This window comes from Oncorhynchus mykiss, chromosome 27 (assembly GCF_013265735.2).
Source record: "Oncorhynchus mykiss isolate Arlee chromosome 27, USDA_OmykA_1.1, whole genome shotgun sequence".
Taxonomy (NCBI): domain Eukaryota; kingdom Metazoa; phylum Chordata; class Actinopteri; order Salmoniformes; family Salmonidae; genus Oncorhynchus; species Oncorhynchus mykiss.
In genome coordinates this window covers 46,075,583-46,099,642 of record NC_048591.1, presented here as the reverse complement: position 1 = coordinate 46,099,642, position 24,060 = coordinate 46,075,583, and the positions used below count along the sequence as shown (strand labels likewise).

Sequence of the window (24,060 nt, the reverse complement as noted above, 5' to 3'; positions counted from 1 at the left end):
TGGAGGGAGGAGAGTTGGAGAGTTGGAGGGAGGGAGGGAGGAGAGTTGGAGGGAGGGAGGGAGGAGAGCTGGAGGGAGGAGAGTTGGAGGGAGGGAGGGAGGAGAGCTGGAGGGAGGAGAGCTGGAGGGAGGAGAGCTGGAGGGAGGAGAGCTGGAGGGAGGAGAGTTGGAGGGAGGAGAGTTGGAGGGAGGAGAGTTGGAGGGAGGAGAGTTGGAGGGAGGAGAGTTGGAGGGAGGAGAGTTGGAGGGAGGGAGGGAGGAGAGTTGGAGGGAGGGAGGGAGGAGATTTGGAGGGAGGGAGGGAGGGAGGAGAGTTGGAGGGAGGGGGAGAGTTGGAGGGAGGGGGAGAGTTGGAGGGAGGAGAGATTGGGAGAGATGGAGAGGGGGAGAGATGGAGAAGGGGAGAGTTGGAGAGATGGGGAGAGATGGAGAGGGGAGAGATGGAGGAGAGATGGGGAGAGGAGAGATTGGGAGAGTTTGAGGGAGGAGAGATGGGGAGAGATGGAGAGGGGTAGAGATGGAGGGAGGAGAGGGGGAGAGTTGGAGGGATGGGGAGAGATGGAGAGGGTGAGAGATGGAGGGAGGAGAGATGGGGAGAGTTTGAGGGAGGAGAGATTGGGAGAGTTTAAGGGAGGAGAGATGGGGAGAGTTTGAGGGAGGAGAGATGGGGAGAGTTTGAGGGAGGAGAGATGGGGAGAGATGGAGAGGGGGAGAGATGGAGGGAGGAGGAGAGGGGTAGAGATGGGGAGAGATGGAGAGGGGTAGGGAGAGGAGAGATGGGGAGAGATGGAGGGAGGAGAGGGGGAGAGATGGAGAGATGGAGGGAGGAGAGATGGAGAGGGGTAGGGAGAGGAGAGGAGAGATGGGGAGAGATGGAGAGGGGGAGAGATGGAGGGAGGAGGAGAGGGGTAGGGAGAGGAGAGGAGCATGGCCATGGTAGCTATGAAGGAGGAACTGTAGCGTAAGTGGTTGAATTGTTTCTCTAACCCCTCCCTCCTCCTGCCCCTCCCTCTAACCCCTCCCTCCTCCTCCTCCTCTTCCTCCTCCTCCCTCTAACCCCTCCCTCCTCCTCCTCCTCTTCCTCCTCCTCCCTCTAACCCCTCCTTCCTCCTCCTCCTCCCTCTAACCCCTCCCTCCTCCTCCTCCTCCCTCTAACCCCTCCCTCCTCCTCCTCCTCCCTCTAACCCCTCCCTCCTCCTCCCTCTAACCCCTCCCTCCTCCTCCTCCTCCTCCTCCCTCTAACCCCTCCCTCCTCCTCCTCCTCCCTCTAACCCCTCCCTCCTCCTACCCCTCCCTCTAACCCCTCCCTCCTCCTACCTCTCCCTCTAACCCCTCCCTCCTACCCCTCCCTCCTCCTCCTCCTACTCCTCCTCCTACTCCTCCTTCTAACCCCTCCCTCCTCCTCCTTCCTCCTACCCCTCCCTCTAACCACCTCCTCCTCCTCCCTCCAGGTGGAGCTCCCCCCTCCAGACCTGGGCCCCACCTCCTCTCTGACCCAGACCCTGGCTCTCCTGAGGGAGGTGTTGGCCTCTCATGACTCCTCTGTAGTTCCTCTGGACGCTCGCCAGGCTGACTTTGCTCAGGTAATGTCCTCTGCCCTCTGGTTAATGTCCTCTGCCCTCGGGTCAATGTCCTTTGCCCTCAGGTTAATGTCCTTTGCCCTCAGGTTAATGTCCTCTGCCCTCAGGTTAATGTCCTCTGCCCTCAGGTTAATGTCCTCTGCCCTCTGGTTAATGTCCTCTGCCCTCAGGTTAATGTCCTCTGCCCTCAGGTTAATATCCTCTGCCCTCTGGTTAATGTCCTCTGCCCTCAGGTTAATGTCCTCTGCCCTCAGGTTAATGTCCTCTGCCCTCTGGTAATGTCCTCTGCCCTCAGGTTAATGTCCTCTGCCCTCAGGTTAATGTCCTCTGCCCTCAGGTTAATGTCCTCTGCCCTCTGGTAATGTCCTCTGCCCTCAGGTTAACGTCCTCTGCCCTCAGGTTAATGTCCTGTGCCCTCAGGTTAATGTCCTCTGCCCTCAGGTTAATGTCCTCTGCCCTCAGGTTAATGTCCTCTGCCCTCTGGTAATGTCCTCTGCCCTCAGGTTAATGTCCTCTGCCCTCAGGTTAATGTCCTTTGCCCTCAGGTTAATGTCCTTTGCCCTCAGGTTAATGTCCTCTGCCCTCAGGTTAATGTCCTTTGCCCTCAGGTTAATGTCCTCTGCCCTCTGGTTAATGTCCTCTGCCCTCAGGTTAATGTCCTCTGCCCTCAGGTTAATGTCCTCTGCCCTCAGGTTAATGTCCTCTGCCCTCAGGTTAATGTCCTCTGCCCTCAGGTTAATGTCCTCTGCCCTCAGGTTAATGTCCTCTGCCCTCAGGTTAATGTCCTCTGCCCTCTGGTAATGTCCTCTGCCCTCAGGTTAATGTCCTCTGCCCTCAGGTTAATGTCCTCTGCCCTCAGGTTAATGTCCTTTGCCCTCAGGTTAATGTCCTCTGCCCTCAGGTTAATGTCCTCTGCCCTCAGGTTAATGTCCTCTGCCCTCAGGTTAATGTCCTCTTCCCTCGGGTTAATGTCCTCTGCCCTCGGGTTAATGTCCTCTGCCCTCGGGTTAATGTCCTCTGCCCTCGGGTTAATGTCCTCTGCCCTCGGGTTAATGTCCTCTGCCCTCTGGTAATGTCCTCTGCCCTCTGTCTCGCTGTCTGTCTGTCTGGCTCTCTGTCTGTCTGTCTCGCTCTGTCTGTCTCGCTCTGTCTGTCTCGCTCTCTCTGTCTGTCTGTCTCGCTCTCTCTGTCTGTCTGTCTCGCTCTCTCTGTCTGTCTGTCTCGCTCTCTCTGTCTGTCTGTCTGTCTCGCTCTCTCTGTCTGTCTGTCTCGCTCTCTCTGTCTGTCTGTCTCGCTCTCTCTGTCTGTCTGTCTGTCTCGCTCTCTCTCTGTCTGTCTCGCTCTCTCTCTGTCTGTCTCGCTCTCTCTGTCTGTCTGTCTCGCTCTCTCTCTGTCTGTCTCGCTCTCTCTCTGTCTGTCTCGCTCTCTCTGTCTGTCTTGCTCTCTCTGTCTGTCTCGCTCTCTCTCTGTCTGTCTCGCTCTCTGTCTGTCTGTCTCGCTCTCTGTCTGTCTCTCTCGCTCTCTCTCTCTCTCTGTCTCGCTCTCTCGCTCTCTGTCTCTCTCTCTCTGTCTCGCTCGCTCTCTTTCTCTCTCTCTGTCTGTCTGTTAGGTGTTGTCTTGTATCCTGGATCCCCTGTTTTCAGCCAGTAACCTGTCCTCTCTCTGTCTCTCTGTCCTCTCTCTGTCTCTCTGTTAGGTGTTGTCTTGTATCCTGGACCCCCTGTTTTCAGCCAGTAACCTGTACTCTCTCTGTCTCTCTGTCCTCTCTCTGTCTCTCTGTTAGGTGTTGTCTTGTATCCTGGACCCCCTGTTTTCAGCCAGTAACCTGTACTCTCTCTGTCTCTCTGTCCTCTCTCTGTCTCTCTGTTAGGTGTTGTCTTGTATCCTGGACCCCCTGCTCCAGCTGTGTACAGTTTCAGCCAGTAACCTCGGTACCGCAGACATGGCAACGTACATGGTGAACTCTCTGTATGTGATGAAGACCACCCTGGCTCTGTTTGAGTTCACAGACAAGAGGCTGGAGATGCTGGAGTTCCAGGTACTGAACTGGCAACCCTTAGTTGGAGCACTGATGGCCAGTTTCCAAAAGACAGATGAGGCCTCGTGCTGGACTAAGGAGAGTTCAGGACTACAACTCAATCTGTCTCCGGGAAACTGGCCATCAGTGTTGTAGAAAAGTTGTCTGTCCCTGGACGTGCCTGAAACATGTGGATGTCACATTATAGACATTACAGAATATATTCTATTTGATGTTTAGGCCTAATTTAGTCAATACTACTCCAGCCAGTGATTGAACTGTCTTTACGTGTTCTGTTCCAACAACAGTAGCCATAGTAACATTACATACATGATGTATTCTGTTCTAGAACAGTAGCCATAGTAACATTAAATACATGATGTATTCTGTTCTAGAACAGTAGCCATAGTAACATTAAATACATGATGTATTCTGTTCCAACAACAGTAGCCATAGTAACATTAAATACATGATGTATTCTGTTCAGACAACAGTAGCCATAGTAACATTAAATACATGATGTATTCTGTTCTAGAACAGTAGCCATAGTAACATTAAATACATGATGTATTCTGTTCCAGAACAGTAGCCATAGTAACATTAAATACATGATGTATTCTGTTCCAGAACAGTAGCCATAGTAACATTAAATACATGATGTATTCTGTTCCAGAACAGTAGCCATAGTAACATTAAATACATGATGTATTCTGTTCAGACAACAGTAGCCATAGTAACATTAAATACATGATGTATTCTGTTCCAACAACAGTAGCCATAGTAACATTAAATACATGATGTATTCTGTTCTAGAACAGTAGCCATAGTAACATTACATACATGATGTATTCTGTTCTAGAACAGTAGCCATAGTAACATTAAATACATGATGTATTCTATTCCAACAACAGTAGCCATAGTAACATTACATACATGATGTATTCTGTTCTAGAACAGTAGCCATAGTAACATTACATACATGATGTATTCTGTTCTAGAACAGTAGTCATAGTAACATTAAATACATTATGTATTCTGTTCCAACAACAGTAGCCATAGTAACATTACATACATGATGTATTCTGTTCCAACAACAGTAGCCATAGTAACATTACATACATGATGTATTCTGTTCCAACAACAGTAGCCATAGTAACATTAAATACATGATGTATTCTGTTCCAACAACAGTAGCCATAGTAACATTAAATACATGATGTATTCTGTTCTAGAACAGTAGCCATAGTAACATTACATACATGATGTATTCTGTTCCAGAACAGTAGCCATAGTAACATTAAATACATGATGTATTCTGTTCTAGAACAGTAGCCATAGTAACATTACATACATGATGTATTCTGTTCTAGAACAGTAGCCATAGTAACATTAAATACATGATGTATTCTGTTCTAGAACAGTAGTCATAGTAACATTAAATACATGATGTATTCTGTTCCAGAACAGTAGCCGTAGTAACATTAAATACATGATGTATTCTGTTCTAGAACAGTAGCCATAGTAACATTAAATACATGATGTATTCTGTTCCCAGAACAGTAGCCATAGTAACATTAAATACATGATGTATTCTGTTCCAGAACAGTAGTCATAGTAACATTAAATACATGATGTATTCTGTTCCCAGAACAGTAGCCATAGTAACATTAAATACATGATGTATTCTGTTCCAACAACAGTAGCCATAGTAACATTAAATACATGATGTATTCTGTTCCAACAACAGTAGCCATAGTAACATTAAATACATGATGTATTCTGTTCCAGAACAGTAGCCATAGTAACATTAAATACATGATGTATTCTGTTCCAACAACAGTAGCCATAGTAACATTAAATACATGATGTATTCTGTTCTAGAACAGTAGCCATAGTAACATTAAATACATGATGTATTCTGTTCTAGAACAGTAGCCAGAGTAACATTAAATACATGATGTATTCTGTTCCAACAACAGTAGCCATAGTAACATTAAATACATGATGTATTCTGTTCTAGAACAGTAGCCATAGTAACATTAAATACATGATGTATTCTGTTCCAACAACAGTAGCCATAGTAACATTAAATACATGATGTATTCTGTTCCAACAACAGTAGCCATAGTAACATTAAATACATGATGTATTCTGTTCCAGAACAGTAGCCATAGTAACATTAAATACATGATGTATTCTGTTCTAGAACAGTAGCCAGAGTAACATTAAATACATGATGTATTCTGTTCCAACAACAGTAGCCATAGTAACATTAAATACATGATGTATTCTGTTCCAGAACAGTAGCCATAGTAACATTAAATACATGATGTATTCTGTTCAGACAACAGTAGCCATAGTAACATTAAATACATGATGTATTCTGTTCTAGAACAGTAGCCATAGTAACATTAAATACATGATGTATTCTGTTCCAACAACAGTAGCCATAGTAACATTACATACATGATGTATTCTGTTTCAACAACAGTAGCCATAGTAACATTAAATACATGATGTATTCTGTTCTAGAACAGTAGCCATAGTAACATTAAATACATGATGTATTCTGTTCCAACAACAGTAGCCATAGTAACATTAAATACATTATGTATTCTGTTCTAGAACAGTAGCCATAGTAACATTAAATACATGATGTATTCTGTTCCAACAACAGTAGCCATAGTAACATTAAATACATGATGTATTCTGTTCCAACAACAGTAGCCATAGTAACATTAAATACATGATGTATTCTGTTTCAACAACAGTAGCCATAGTAACATTAAATACATGATGTATTCTGTTCCAACAACAGTAGCCATAGTAACATTAAATACATGATGTATTCTGTTCCAGAACAGTAGCCATAGTAACATTAAATACATGATGTATTCTGTTCTAGAACAGTAGCCATAGTAACATTAAATACATGATGTATTCTGTTCTAGAACAGTAGCCATAGTAACATTAAATACATGATGTATTCTGTTCCAACAACAGTAGCCATAGTAACATTACATACATGATGTATTCTGTTCTAGAACAGTAGCCATAGTAACATTAAATACATGATGTATTCTGTTCCCAGAACAGTAGCCATAGTAACATTAAATACATGATGTATTCTGTTCTAGAACAGTAGCCATAGTAACATTAAATACATGATGTATTCTGTTCTAGAACAGTAGCCATAGTAACATTAAATACATGATGTATTCTGTTCTAGAACAGTAGCCATAGTAACATTAAATACATGATGTATTCTGTTCTAGAACAGTAGCCATAGTAACATTAAATACATGATGTATTCTGTTCCAGAACAGTAGCCATAGTAACATTACATACATGATGTATTCTGTTCCAACAACAGTAGCCATAGTAACATTAAATACATGATGTATTCTGTTCCAGAACAGTAGCCATAGTAACATTAAATACATGATGTATTCTGTTCCAGAACAGTAGCCATAGTAACATTACATACATGATGTATTCTGTTCTAGAACAGTAGCCATAGTAACATTAAATACATGATGTATTCTGTTCCAGAACAGTAGCCATAGTAACATTACATACATGATGTATTCTGTTCCAACAACAGTAGCCATAGTAACATTACATACATGATGTATTCTGTTCTAGAACAGTAGCCATAGTAACATTAAATACATGATGTATTCTGTTCCAGAACAGTAGCCATAGTAACATTAAATACATGATGTATTCTGTTCCAACAACAGTAGCCATAGTAACATTAAATACATGATGTATTCTGTTCCAGAACAGTAGCCATAGTAACATTACATACATGATGTATTCTGTTCCAACAACAGTAGCCATAGTAACATTACATACATGATGTATTCTGTTCTAGAACAGTAGCCATAGTAACATTAAATACATGATGTATTCTGTTCCAGAACAGTAGCCATAGTAACATTAAATACATGATGTATTCTGTTCCAGAACAGTAGCCATAGTAACATTAAATACATGATGTATTCTGTTCCAACAACAGTAGCCATAGTAACATTAAATACATGATGTATTCTGTTCTAGAACAGTAGCCATAGTAACATTAAATACATGATGTATTCTGTTCTAGAACAGTAGCCATAGTAACATTACATACATGATGTATTCTGTTCCAACAACAGTAGCCATAGTAACATTAAATACATGATGTATTCTGTTCCAGAACAGTAGCCATAGTAACATTAAATACATGATGTGTTCTGTTCTAGAACAGTAGCCATAGTAACATTAAATACATGATGTATTCTGTTCCAACAACAGTAGCCATAGTAACATTAAATACATGATGTATTCTGTTCCAACAACAGTAGCCATAGTAACATTAAATACATGATGTATTCTGTTCCAGAACAGTAGCCATAGTAACATTAAATACATGATGTATTCTGTTCTAGAACAGTAGCCATAGTAACATTAAATACATGATGTATTCTGTTCTAGAACAGTAGCCATAGTAACATTAAATACATGATGTATTCTGTTCCAACAACAGTAGCCATAGTAACATTACATACATGATGTATTCTGTTCTAGAACAGTAGCCATAGTAACATTAAATACATGATGTATTCTGTTCCAACAACAGTAGCCATAGTAACATTAAATACATGATGTATTCTGTTCCAGAACAGTAGCCATAGTAACATTAAATACATGATGTATTCTGTTCCAACAACAGTAGCCATAGTAACATTAAATACATGATGTATTCTGTTCCAGAACAGTAGCCATAGTAACATTAAATACATGATGTATTCTGTTCCAACAACAGTAGCCATAGTAACATTAAATTCATGATGTATTCTGTTCCAACAACAGTAGCCATAGTAACATTAAATACATGATGTATTCTGTTCCAGAACAGTATCCATAGTAACATTAAATACATGATGTATTCTGTTCTAGAACAGTAGCCATAGTAACATTAAATACATGATGTATTCTGTTTCAACAACAGTAGCCATAGTAACATTAAATACATGATGTATTCTGTTCCAGAACAGTATCCATAGTAACATTAAATACATGATGTATTCTGTTCTAGAACAGTAGCCATAGTAACATTAAATACATGATGTATTCTGTTCCAGAACAGTAGCCATAGTAACATTACATACATGATGTATTCTGTTCCAGAACAGTAGCCATAGTAACATTAAATACATGATGTATTCTGTTCCAGAACAGTAGCCATAGTAACATTAAATACATGATGTATTCTGTTCCAGAACAGTAGCCATAGTAACATTACATACATGATGTATTCTGTTCCAGAACAGTAGCCATAGTAACATTAAATACATGATGTATTCTGTTCTAGAACAGTAGCCATAGTAACATTAAATACATGATGTATTCTGTTCTAGAACAGTAGCCATATTAACATTAAATACATGATGTATTCTGTTCTAGAACAGTAGCCATAGTAACATTAAATACATGATGTATTCTGTTCTAGAACAGTAGCCATAGTAACATTAAATACATTATGTATTCTGTTCCAACAACAGTAGCCATAGTAACATTACATACATGATGTATTCTGTTCTAGAACAGTAGCCATAGTAACATTAAATACATGATGTATTCTGTTCTAGAACAGTAGCCATAGTAACATTAAATACATGATGTATTCTGTTCCAGAACAGTAGCCATAGTAACATTAAATACATTATGTATTCTGTTCCAACAACAGTAGCCATAGTAACATTAAATACATGATGTATTCTGTTCTAGAACAGTAGCCATAGTAACATTAAATACATGATGTATTCTGTTCTAGAACAGTAGCCATAGTAACATTAAATACATGATGTATTCTGTTCCAGAACAGTAGCCATAGTAACATTAAATACATGATGTATTCTGTTCAGACAACAGTAGCCATAGTAACATTAAATACATTATGTATTCTGTTCTAGAACAGTAGCCATAGTAACATTAAATACATGATGTATTCTGTTCCAACAACAGTAGCCATAGTAACATTAAATACATGATGTATTCTGTTCTAGAACAGTAGCCATAGTAACATTAAATACATGATGTATTCTGTTCCAACAACAGTACCGTAGTAACATTAAATACATGATGTATTCTATTCCAACAACAGTAGCCATAGTAACATTAAATACATGATGTATTCTGTTCTAGAACAGTAGCCATAGTAACATTAAATACATGATGTATTCTGTTCTAGAACAGTAGCCATAGTAACATTAAATTCATGATGTATTCTGTTCCAACAACAGTAGCCATAGTAACATTAAATACATGATGTATTCTGTTCCAACAACAGTAGCCATAGTAACATTAAATACATGATGTATTCTGTTCCAACAACAGTAGCCATAGTAACATTAAATACATGATGTATTCTGTTCAGACAACAGTAGCCGTAGTAACATTAAATACATGATGTATTCTATTCCAACAACAGTAGCCATAGTAACATTAAATTCATGATGTATTCTGTTCCAACAACAGTAGCCATAGTAACATTAAATACATGATGTATTCTGTTCCAACAACAGTAGCCATAGTAACATTAAATACATGATGTATTCTGTTCCAACAACAGTAGCCATAGTAACATTAAATACATGATGTATTCTATTCCAACAACAGTAGCCATAGTAACATTAAATTCATGATGTATTCTGTTCCAACAACAGTAGCCATAGTAACATTAAATACATGATGTATTCTGTTCCAACAACAGTAGCCATAGTAACATTAAATACATGATGTATTCTGTTCAGACAACAGTAGCCATAGTAACATTAAATACATGATGTATTCTGTTCAGACAACAGTAGCCATAGTAACATTAAATACATTATGTATTCTGTTCTAGAACAGTAGCCATAGTAACATTAAATACATGATGTATTCTGTTCCAACAACAGTAGCCATAGTAACATTAAATACATGATGTATTCTGTTCCAGAACAGTAGCCATAGTAACATTAAATACATTATGTATTCTGTTCCAACAACAGTAGCCATAGTAACATTAAATACATGATGTATTCTGTTCTAGAACAGTAGCCATAGTAACATTAAATACATGATGTATTCTATTCCAACAACAGTAGCCATAGTAACATTAAATTCATGATGTATTCTGTTCCAACAACAGTAGCCATAGTAACATTAAATACATGATGTATTCTGTTCCAACAACAGTAGCCATAGTAACATTAAATACATGATGTATTCTGTTCCAACAACAGTAGCCATAGTAACATTAAATACATGATGTATTCTGTTCTAGAACAGTAGCCATAGTAACATTAAATACATGATGTATTCTGTTCTAGAACAGTAGCCATAGTAACATTAAATACATGATGTATTCTGTTCTAGAACAGTAGCCATAGTAACATTAAATACATGATGTATTCTGTTCTAGAACAGTAGCCATAGTAACATTAAATACATGATGTATTCTGTTCCAACAACAGTAGCCATAGTAACATTAAATACATGATGTATTCTGTTCCCAGAACAGTAGCCATAGTAACATTAAATACATGATGTATTCTGTTCTAGAACAGTAGCCATAGTAACATTAAATACATGATGTATTCTGTTCTAGAACAGTAGCCATAGTAACATTAAATACATGATGTATTCTGTTCTAGAACAGTAGCCATAGTAACATTAAATACATGATGTATTCTGTTCCAACAACAGTAGCCATAGTAACATTAAATACATGATGTATTCTGTTCCCAGAACAGTAGCCATAGTAACATTAAATACATGATGTATTCTGTTCCAACAACAGTAGCCATAGTAACATTAAATACATGATGTATTCTGTTCCAACAACAGTAGCCATAGTAACATTAAATACATGATGTATTCTATTCCAACAACAGTAGCCATAGTAACATTAAATTCATGATGTATTCTGTTCCAGAACAGTAGCCATAGTAACATTAAATACATGATGTATTCTGTTCCAGAACAGTAGCCATAGTAACATTAAATACATGATGTTTTCTGTTCCAACAACAGTAGCCATAGTAACATTAAATACATGATGTTTTCTGTTCCAACAACAGTAGCCATAGTAACATTAAATACATGATGTATTCTGTTCCAACAACAGTAGCCATAGTAACATTAAATACATGATGTATACTGTTCTAGAACAGTAGCCATAGTAACATTAAATACATGATGTATTCTGTTCCAACAACAGTAGCCATAGTAACATTAAATACATGATGTATTCTGTTCTAGAACAGTAGCCATAGTAACATTACATACATGATGTATTCTGTTTCAACAACAGTAGCCATAGTAACATTAAATACATGATGTATTCTGTTCTAGAACAGTAGCCATAGTAACATTAAATACATGATGTATTCTGTTCCAGAACAGTAGCCATAGTAACATTAAATACATTATGTATTCTGTTCCAGAACAGTAGCCATAGTAACATTAAATACATGATGTATTCTGTTCCCAGAACAGTAGCCATAGTAACATTAAATACATGATGTATTCTGTTCAGACAACAGTAGCCATAGTAACATTAAATACATGATGTATTCTGTTCAGACAACAGTAGCCATAGTAACATTAAATACATTATGTATTCTGTTCCAACAACAGTAGCCATAGTAACATTAAATACATGATGTATTCTGTTCTAGAACAGTAGCCATAGTAACATTAAATACATGATGTATTCTGTTCCAACAACAGTAGCCATAGTAACATTAAATACATGATGTATTCTGTTCTAGAACAGTAGCCATAGTAACATTAAATACATGATGTATTCTGTTCTAGAACAGTAGCCATAGTAACATTAAATACATGATGTATTCTGTTCAGACAACAGTAGCCATAGTAACATTAAATACATGATGTATTCTGTTCTAGAACAGTAGCCATAGTAACATTAAATACATGATGTATTCTGTTCAGACAACAGTAGCCATAGTAACATTAAATACATGATGTATTCTGTTCTAGAACAGTAGCCATAGTAACATTAAATACATGATGTATTCTGTTCTAGAACAGTAGCCATAGTAACATTACATACATGATGTATTCTGTTCCAGAACAGTAGCCATAGTAACATTAAATACATGATGTATTCTGTTCCAACAACAGTAGCCATAGTAACATTAAATACATGATGTATTCTGTTCCAGAACAGTAGCCATAGTAACATTAAATACATTATGTATTCTGTTCCAACAACAGTAGCCATAGTAACATTAAATACATGATGTTTTCTGTTCCAGAACAGTAGCCATAGTAACATTAAATACATGATGTATTCTGTTCTAGAACAGTAGCCATAGTAACATTAAATACATTATGTATTCTGTTCCAACAACAGTAGCCATAGTAACATTAAATACATGATGTATTCTGTTCCAGAACAGTAGCCATAGTAACATTAAATACATTATGTATTCTGTTCCAACAACAGTAGCCATAGTAACATTAAATACATGATGTATTCTGTTCTAGAACAGTAGCCATAGTAACATTAAATACATGATGTATTCTGTTCTAGAACAGTAGCCATAGTAACATTAAATACATGATGTATTCTGTTCTAGAACAGTAGCCATAGTAACATTAAATACATGATGTATTCTGTTCCAGAACAGTAGCCATAGTAACATTAAATACATGATGTATTCTGTTCAGACAACAGTAGCCATAGTAACATTAAATACATTATGTATTCTGTTCTAGAACAGTAGCCGTAGTAACATTAAATACATGATGTATTCTATTCCAACAACAGTAGCCATAGTAACATTAAATTCATGATGTATTCTGTTCCAACAACAGTAGCCATAGTAACATTAAATACATGATGTATTCTGTTCCAACAACAGTAGCCATAGTAACATTAAATTCATGATGTATTCTGTTCCAACAACAGTAGCCATAGTAACATTAAATACATGATGTATTCTGTTCCAACAACAGTAGCCATAGTAACATTAAATACATGATGTATTCTGTTCAGACAACAGTAGCCATAGTAACATTAAATACATGATGTATTCTGTTCAGACAACAGTAGCCATAGTAACATTAAATACATTATGTATTCTGTTCTAGAACAGTAGCCATAGTAACATTAAATACATGATGTATTCTGTTCCAACAACAGTAGCCATAGTAACATTAAATACATGATGTATTCTGTTCCAGAACAGTAGCCATAGTAACATTAAATACATTATGTATTCTGTTCCAACAACAGTAGCCATAGTAACATTAAATACATGATGTATTCTGTTCTAGAACAGTAGCCATAGTAACATTAAATACATGATGTATTCTATTCCAACAACAGTAGCCATAGTAACATTAAATTCATGATGTATTCTGTTCCAACAACAGTAGCCATAGTAACATTAAATACATGATGTATTCTGTTCCAACAACAGTAGCCATAGTAACATTAAATACATGATGTATTCTGTTCCAACAACAGTAGCCATAGTAACATTAAATACATGATGTATTCTGTTCTAGAACAGTAGCCATAGTAACATTAAATACATGATGTATTCTGTTCTAGAACAGTAGCCATAGTAACATTAAATACATGATGTATTCTGTTCTAGAACAGTAGCCATAGTAACATTAAATACATGATGTATTCTGTTCTAGAACAGTAGCCATAGTAACATTAAATACATGATGTATTCTGTTCCAACAACAGTAGCCATAGTAACATTAAATACATGATGTATTCTGTTCCCAGAACAGTAGCCATAGTAACATTAAATACATGATGTATTCTGTTCTAGAACAGTAGCCATAGTAACATTAAATACATGATGTATTCTGTTCTAGAACAGTAGCCATAGTAACATTAAATACATGATGTATTCTGTTCTAGAACAGTAGCCATAGTAACATTAAATACATGATGTATTCTGTTCCAACAACAGTAGCCATAGTAACATTAAATACATTATGTATTCTGTTCCCAGAACAGTAGCCATAGTAACATTAAATACATGATGTATTCTGTTCCAACAACAGTAGCCATAGTAACATTAAATACATGATGTATTCTGTTCCAACAACAGTAGCCATAGTAACATTAAATACATGATGTATTCTATTCCAACAACAGTAGCCATAGTAACATTAAATTCATGATGTATTCTGTTCCAGAACAGTAGCCATAGTAACATTAAATACATGATGTATTCTGTTCCAGAACAGTAGCCATAGTAACATTAAATACATGATGTTTTCTGTTCCAACAACAGTAGCCATAGTAACATTAAATACATGATGTTTTCTGTTCCAACAACAGTAGCCATAGTAACATTAAATACATGATGTATTCTGTTCCAACAACAGTAGCCATAGTAACATTAAATACATGATGTATACTGTTCCAACAACAGTAGCCATAGTAACATTAAATACATGATGTATTCTGTTCCAGAACAGTAGCCATAGTAACATTAAATACATGATGTATTCTGTTCCAGAACAGTAGCCATAGTAACATTAAATACATGATGTATTCTGTTCCAACAACAGTAGCCATAGTAACATTAAATACATGATGTATACTGTTCCAACAACAGTAGCCATAGTAACATTAAATACATGATGTATTCTGTTCCAGAACAGTAGCCATAGTAACATTAAATACATGATGTATTCTGTTCTAGAACAGTAGCCATAGTAACATTAAATACATGATGTATTCTGTTCCAACAACAGTAGCCATAGTAACATTAAATACATGATGTATTCTGTTCTAGAACAGTAGCCATAGTAACATTAAATACATGATGTATTCTGTTTCAACAACAGTAGCCATAGTAACATTAAATACATGATGTATTCTGTTCTAGAACAGTAGCCATAGTAACATTAAATACATGATGTATTCTGTTCCAGAACAGTAGCCATAGTAACATTAAATACATTATGTATTCTGTTCCAGAACAGTAGCCATAGTAACATTAAATACATGATGTATTCTGTTCCCAGAACAGTAGCCATAGTAACATTAAATACATGATGTATTCTGTTCAGACAACAGTAGCCATAGTAACATTAAATACATGATGTATTCTGTTCAGACAACAGTAGCCATAGTAACATTAAATACATTATGTATTCTGTTCCAACAACAGTAGCCATAGTAACATTAAATACATGATGTATTCTGTTCTAGAACAGTAGCCATAGTAACATTAAATACATGATGTATTCTGTTCCAACAACAGTAGCCATAGTAACATTAAATACATGATGTATTCTGTTCTAGAACAGTAGCCATAGTAACATTAAATACATGATGTATTCTGTTCTAGAACAGTAGCCATAGTAACATTAAATACATGATGTATTCTGTTCAGACAACAGTAGCCATAGTAACATTAAATACATGATGTATTCTGTTCTAGAACAGTAGCCATAGTAACATTAAATACATGATGTATTCTGTTCAGACAACAGTAGCCATAGTAACATTAAATACATGATGTATTCTGTTCTAGAACAGTAGCCATAGTAACATTAAATACATGATGTATTCTGTTCTAGAACAGTAGCCATAGTAACATTACATACATGATGTATTCTGTTCCAGAACAGTAGCCATAGTAACATTAAATACATGATGTATTCTGTTCCAACAACAGTAGCCATAGTAACATTAAATACATGATGTATTCTGTTCAGACAACAGTAGCCATAGTAACATTAAATACATGATGTATTCTGTTCTAGAACAGTAGCCATAGTAACATTAAATACATGATGTATTCTGTTCCAACAACAGTAGCCATAGTAACATTAAATACATGATGTATTCTGTTCAGACAACAGTAGCCATAGTAACATTAAATACATGATGTATTCTGTTCAGACAACAGTAGCCATAGTAACATTAAATACAAGATGTATTCTGTTCCAACAACAGTAGCCATAGTAACATTAAATACATGATGTATTCTGTTCTAGAACAGTAGCCATAGTAACATTAAATACATTATGTATTCTGTTCCAGAACAGTAGCCATAGTAACATTAAATACATGATGTATTCTGTTCCAGAACAGTAGCCATAGTAACATTAAATACATGATGTATTCTGTTCCAGAACAGTAGCCATAGTAACATTAAATACATGATGTTTTCTGTTCCAGAACAGTAGCCATAGTAACATTAAATACATGATGTATTCTGTTCCAGAACAGTAGCCATAGTAACATTAAATACATGATGTATTCTGTTCCAGAACAGTAGCCATAGTAACATTAAATACATGATGTTTTCTGTTCCAGAACAGTAGCCATAGTAACATTAAATACATGATGTTTTCTGTTCCAGAACAGTAGCCATAGTAACATTAAATACATGATGTTTTCTGTTCCAGAACAGTAGCCATAGTAACATTAAATACATGATGTATTCTGTTCTAGAACAGTAGCCATAGTAACATTAAATACATGATGTATTCTGTTCCAGAACAGTAGCCATAGTAACATTAAATACATGATGTATTCTGTTCCAACAACAGTAGCCATAGTAACATTAAATACATGATGTATTCTGTTCTAGAACAGTAGCCATAGTAACATTAAATACATGATGTATTCTGTTCCAGAACAGTAGCCATAGTAACATTAAATACATTATGTATTCTGTTCAGACAACAGTAGCCATAGTAACATTAAATACATGATGTATTCTGTTCCAACAACAGTAGCCATAGTAACATTAAATACATGATGTATTCTGTTCTAGAACAGTAGCCATAGTAACATTAAATACATGATGTATTCTGTTCCAGAACAGTAGCCATAGTAACATTAAATACATTATGTATTCTGTTCAGACAACAGTAGCCATAGTAACATTAAATACATGATGTATTCTGTTCTAGAACAGTAGCCATAGTAACATTAAATACATTATGTATTCTGTTCAGACAACAGTAGCCATAGTAACATTAAATACATGATGTATTCTGTTCAGACAACAGTAGCCATAGTAACATTAAATACATTATGTATTCTGTTCAGACAACAGTAGCCATAGTAACATTAAATACATGATGTATTCTGTTCCAGAACAGTAGCCATAGTAACATTAAATACATGATGTATTCTGTTCCAGAACAGTAGCCATAGTAACATTAAATACATGATGTATTCTGTTCAGACAACAGTAGCCATAGTAACATTAAATACATGATGTATTCTGTTCTAGAACAGTAGCCATAGTAACATTAAATACATTATGTATTCTGTTCAGACAACAGTAGCCATAGTAACATTAAATACATGATGTATTCTGTTCAGACAACAGTAGCCATAGTAACATTAAATACATGATGTATTCTGTTCTAGAACAGTAGCCATAGTAACATTAAATACATTATGTATTCTGTTCAGACAACAGTAGCCATAGTAACATTAAATACATGATGTATTCTGTTCCAGAACAGTAGCCATAGTAACATTAAATACATGATGTATTCTGTTCTAGAACAGTAGCCATAGTAACATTAAATACATGATGTATTCTGTTCTAGAACAGTAGCCATAGTAACATTAAATACATGATGTATTCTGTTCCAACAACAGTAGCCATAGTAACATTAAATACATGATGTATTCTGTTCTAGAACAGTAGCCATAGTAACATTAAATACATGATGTATTCTGTTCCAACAACAGTAGCCATAGTAACATTAAATACATGATGTATTCTGTTCTAGAACAGTAGCCATAGTAACATTAAATACATGATGTATTCTGTTCCAACAACAGTAGCCATAGTAACATTAAATACATGATGTATTCTGTTCTAGAACAGTAGCCATAGTAACATTAAATACATGATGTATTCTGTTCTAGAACAGTAGCCATAGTAACATTAAATAAATGATGTATTCTGTTCCAACAACAGTAGCCATAGTAACATTAAATACATGATGTATTCTATTCCAACAACAGTAGCCATAGTAACATTAAATACATGATGTATTCTGTTCCAGAACAGTAGCCATAGTAACATTAAATACATGATGTATTCTGTTCCAACAACAGTAGCCATAGTAACATTAAATACATGATGTATTCTGTTCCAACAACAGTAGCCATAGTAACATTAAATACATGATGTATTCTGTTCTAGAACAGTAGCCATAGTAACATTAAATACATGATGTATTCTGTTCTAGAACAGTAGCCATAGTAACATTAAATACATGATGTATTCTGTTCCAACAACAGTAGCCATAGTAACATTAAATACATGATGTATTCTGTTCCAGAACAGTAGCCATAGTAACATTAAATACATGATGTATTCTGTTCCAGAACAGTAGCCATAGTAACATTAAATACATTATGTATTCTGTTCCAACAACAGTAGCCATAGTAACATTAAATACATGATGTATTCTGTTCTAGAACAGTAGCCATAGTAACATTAAATACATGATGTATTCTGTTCCAGAACAGTAGCCATAGTAACATTAAATACATGATGTATTCTGTTCTAGAACAGTAGCCATAGTAACATTAAATACATGATGTATTCTGTTCTAGAACAGTAGCCATAGTAACATTAAATACATGATGTATTCTGTTCCAGAACAGTAGCCATAGTAACATTAAATACATGATGTATTCTGTTCTAGAACAGTAGCCATAGTAACATTAAATACATGATGTATTCTGTTCCAGAACAGTAGCCATAGTAACATTAAATACATGATGTGTTCTGTTCTAGAACAGTAGCCGTAGTAACATTAAATACATGATGTATTCTGTTCCAACAACAGTAGCCATAGTAACATTAAATACATGATGTATTCTGTTCTAGAACAGTAGCCATAGTAACTTTAAATTCATGATGTATTCTGTTCTAGAACAGTAGCCATAGTAACATTAAATACATGATGTATTCTGTTCCAGAACAGTAGCCATAGTAACATTAAATACATGATGTATTCTGTTCTAGAACAGTAGCCATAGTAACATTAAATACATGATGTATTCTGTTCCAACAACAGTAGCCATAGTAACATTAAATACATGATGTATTCTGTTCCAACAACAGTAGCCATAGTAACATTAAATACATTATGTATTCTGTTCTAGAACAGTAGCCATAGTAACATTAAATTCATGATGTATTCTGTTCTAGAACAGTAGCCATAGTAACATTAAATACATGATGTATTCTGTAACATTAAATACATGATGTATTCTGTTCCAGAACAGTAGCCATAGTAACATTAAATACATGATGTATTCTGTTCTAGAACAGTAGCCATAGTAACATTAAATACATGATGTATTCTGTTCCAACAACAGTAGCCATAGTAACATTAAATACATGATGTATTCTGTTCCAACAACAGTAGCCATAGTAACAATAAATACATGATGTATTCTGTTCTAGAACAGTAGCCATAGTAACATTAAATACATGATGTATTCTGTTTCAACAACAGTAGCCATAGTAACATTAAATACATGATGTATTCTGTTCTAGAACAGTAGCCATAGTAACATTACATACATGATGTATTCTGTTCTAGAACAGTAGCCATAGTAACATTAAATACATGATGTATTCTGTTCTAGAACAGTAGCCATAGTAACATTAAATAAATGATGTATTCTGTTCCAACAACAGTAGCCATGGTAACATTAAATACATGATGTATTCTGTTCCAACAACAGTAGCCATAGTAACATTAAATACATGATGTATTCTGTTCTAGAACAGTAGCCATAGTAACATTAAATACATTATGTATTCTGATCTAGAACAGTAGCCATAGTAACATTAAATACATGATGTATTCTGTTCCAACAACAGTAGCCATAGTAACATTAAATACATGATGTATTCTGTTCCAGAACAGTAGCCATAGTAACATTAAATACATGATGTATTCTGTTCAGACAACAGTAGCCATAGTAACATTACATACATGATGTATTCTGTTCTAGAACAGTAGCCATAGTAACATTAAATACATGATGTATTCTGTTCTAGAACAGTAGCCATAGTAACATTACATACATGATGTATTCTGTTCTAGAACAGTAGCCATAGTAACATTAAATACATGATGTATTCTGTTCTAGAACAGTAGCCATAGTAACATTAAATACATGATGTATTCTGTTCCAGAACAGTAGCCATAGTAACATTAAATACATGATGTATTCTGTTCTAGAACAGTAGCCATAGTAACATTACATACATGATGTATTCTGTTCCAGAACAGTAGCCATAGTAACATTAAATACATGATGTATTCTGTTCCAGAACAGTAGCCATAGTAACATTAAATACATGATGTATTCTGTTCTAGAACAGTAGCCATAGTAACATTAAATACATGATGTATTCTGTTCCAGAACAGTAGCCATAGTAACATTAAATTCATGATGTATTCTGTTCTAGAACAGTAGCCATAGTAACATTAAATACATTATGTATTCTGTTCAGACAACAGTAGCCATAGTAACATTAAATACATGATGTATTCTGTTCTAGAACAGTAGCCATAGTAACATTAAATACATTATGTATTCTGTTCAGACAACAGTAGCCATAGTAACATTAAATACATGATGTATTCTGTTCCAACAACAGTAGCCATAGTAACATTAAATACATGATGTATTCTGTTCTAGAACAGTAGCCATAGTAACATTAAATACATGATGTATTCTATTCCAACAACAGTAGCCATAGTAACATTAAATACATGATGTATTCTGTTCCAGAACAGTAGCCATAGTAACATTAAATACATGATGTATTCTGTTCCAACAACAGTAGCCATAGTAACATTAAATACATGATGTATTCTGTTCCAACAACAGTAGCCATAGTAACATTAAATACATGATGTATTCTGTTCCAACAACAGTAGCCATAGTAACATTAAATACATGATGTATTCTGTTCCAACAACAGTAGCCATAGTAACATTAAATACATGATGTATTCTGTTCTAGAACAGTAGCCATAGTAACATTAAATACATGATGTATTCTGTTCTAGAACAGTAGCCATAGTAACATTAAATACATGATGTATTCTGTTCCAACAACAGTAGCCATAGTAACATTAAATACATGATGTATTCTGTTCCAGAACAGTAGCCATAGTAACATTAAATACATGATGTATTCTGTTCCAGAACAGTAGCCATAGTAACATTAAATACATTATGTATTCTGTTCCAACAACAGTAGCCATAGTAACATTAAATACATGATGTATTCTGTTCTAGAACAGTAGCCATAGTAACATTAAATACATGATGTATTCTGTTCTAGAACAGTAGCCATAGTAACATTAAATACATGATGTATTCTGTTCCAGAACAGTAGCCATAGTAACATTAAATACATGATGTATTCTGTTCTAGAACAGTAGCCATAGTAACATTAAATACATGATGTATTCTGTTCTAGAACAGTAGCCATAGTAACATTAAATACATGATGTATTCTGTTCCAGAACAGTAGCCATAGTAACATTAAATACATGATGTATTCTGTTCCAGAACAGTAGCCATAGTAACATTAAATACATGATGTATTCTGTTCTAGAACAGTAGCCGTAGTAACATTAAATACATTATGTATTCTGTTCCAACAACAGTAGCCATAGTAACATTAAATACATGATGTATTCTGTTCTAGAACAGTAGCCATAGTAACTTTAAATTCATGATGTATTCTGTTCTAGAACAGTAGCCATAGTAACATTAAATACATTATGTATTCTGTTCCAGAACAGTAGCCATAGTAACATTAAATACATGATGTATTCTGTTCTAGAACAGTAGCCATAGTAACATTAAATACATGATGTATTCTGTTCCAACAACAGTAGCCATAGTAACATTAAATACATGATGTATTCTGTTCCAACAACAGTAGCCATAGTAACATTAAATACATTATGTATTCTGTTCTAGAACAGTAGCCATAGTAACATTAAATTCATGATGTATTCTGTTCTAGAACAGTAGCCATAGTAACATTAAATACATGATGTATTCTGTAACATTAAATACATGATGTATTCTGTTCCAGAACAGTAGCCATAGTAACATTAAATACATGATGTATTCTGTTCTAGAACAGTAGCCATAGTAACATTAAATACATGATGTATTCTGTTCCAACAACAGTAGCCATAGTAACATTAAATACATGATGTATTCTGTTCCAACAACAGTAGCCATAGTAACAATAAATACATGATGTATTCTGTTCTAGAACAGTAGCCATAGTAACATTAAATACATGATGTATTCTGTTTCAACAACAGTAGCCATAGTAACATTAAATACATGATGTATTCTGTTCTAGAACAGTAGCCATAGTAACATTACATACATGATGTATTCTGTTCTAGAACAGTAGCCATAGTAACATTAAATACATGATGTATTCTGTTCTAGAACAGTAGCCATAGTAACATTAAATAAATGATGTATTCTGTTCCAACAACAGTAGCCATGGTAACATTAAATACATGATGTATTCTGTTCCAACAACAGTAGCCATAGTAACATTAAATACATGATGTATTCTGTTCTAGAACAGTAGCCATAGTAACATTAAATACATGATGTATTCTGATCTAGAACAGTAGCCATAGTAACATTAAATACATGATGTATTCTGTTCAGACAACAGTAGCCATAGTAACATTACATACATGATGTATTCTGTTCTAGAACAGTAGCCATAGTAACATTAAATACATGATGTATTCTGTTCTAGAACAGTAGCCATAGTAACATTACATACATGATGTATTCTGTTCTAGAACAGTAGCCATAGTAACATTAAATACATGATGTATTCTGTTCTAGAACAATAGCCATGGTAACATTAAATACATGATGTATTCTGTTCCAGAACAGTAGCCATAGTAACATTAAATACATGATGTATTCTGTTCTAGAACAGTAGCCATAGTAACATTACATACATGATGTATTCTGTTCCAGAACAGTAGCCATAGTAACATTAAATACATGATGTATTCTGTTCCAGAACAGTAGCCATAGTAACATTAAATACATGATGTATTCTGTTCTAGAACAGTAGCCATAGTAACATTAAATACATGATGTATTCTGTTCCAGAACAGTAGCCATAGTAACATTAAATTCATGATGTATTCTGTTCTAGAACAGTAGCCATAGTAACATTAAATACATTATGTATTCTGTTCAGACAACAGTAGCCATAGTAACATTAAATACATGATGTATTCTGTTCTAGAACAGTAGCCATAGTAACATTAAATACATTATGTATTCTGTTCAGACAACAGTAGCCATAGTAACATTAAATACATGATGTATTCTGTTCCAACAACAGTA

At 35.4% G+C, this 24,060-nt stretch overlaps 1 protein-coding gene across 2 annotated transcripts in view; it reads left to right on the top strand.

Annotated features, from left to right (window-relative positions):
- The window catches only part of cog6 (component of oligomeric golgi complex 6), a 185,037-nt gene that overhangs the window by 97,587 nt on the left and 63,390 nt on the right, over positions 1–24,060 (top strand). For both annotated transcript variants that reach the window (XM_036964969.1, XM_036964970.1), the window contains 2 exons: positions 1,452–1,583; positions 3,451–3,618. In XM_036964969.1, coding sequence (XP_036820864.1) covers positions 1,452–1,583; positions 3,451–3,618 — 300 coding nt within the window. The remainder of the gene's footprint in view (positions 1–1,451; positions 1,584–3,450; positions 3,619–24,060) is intronic.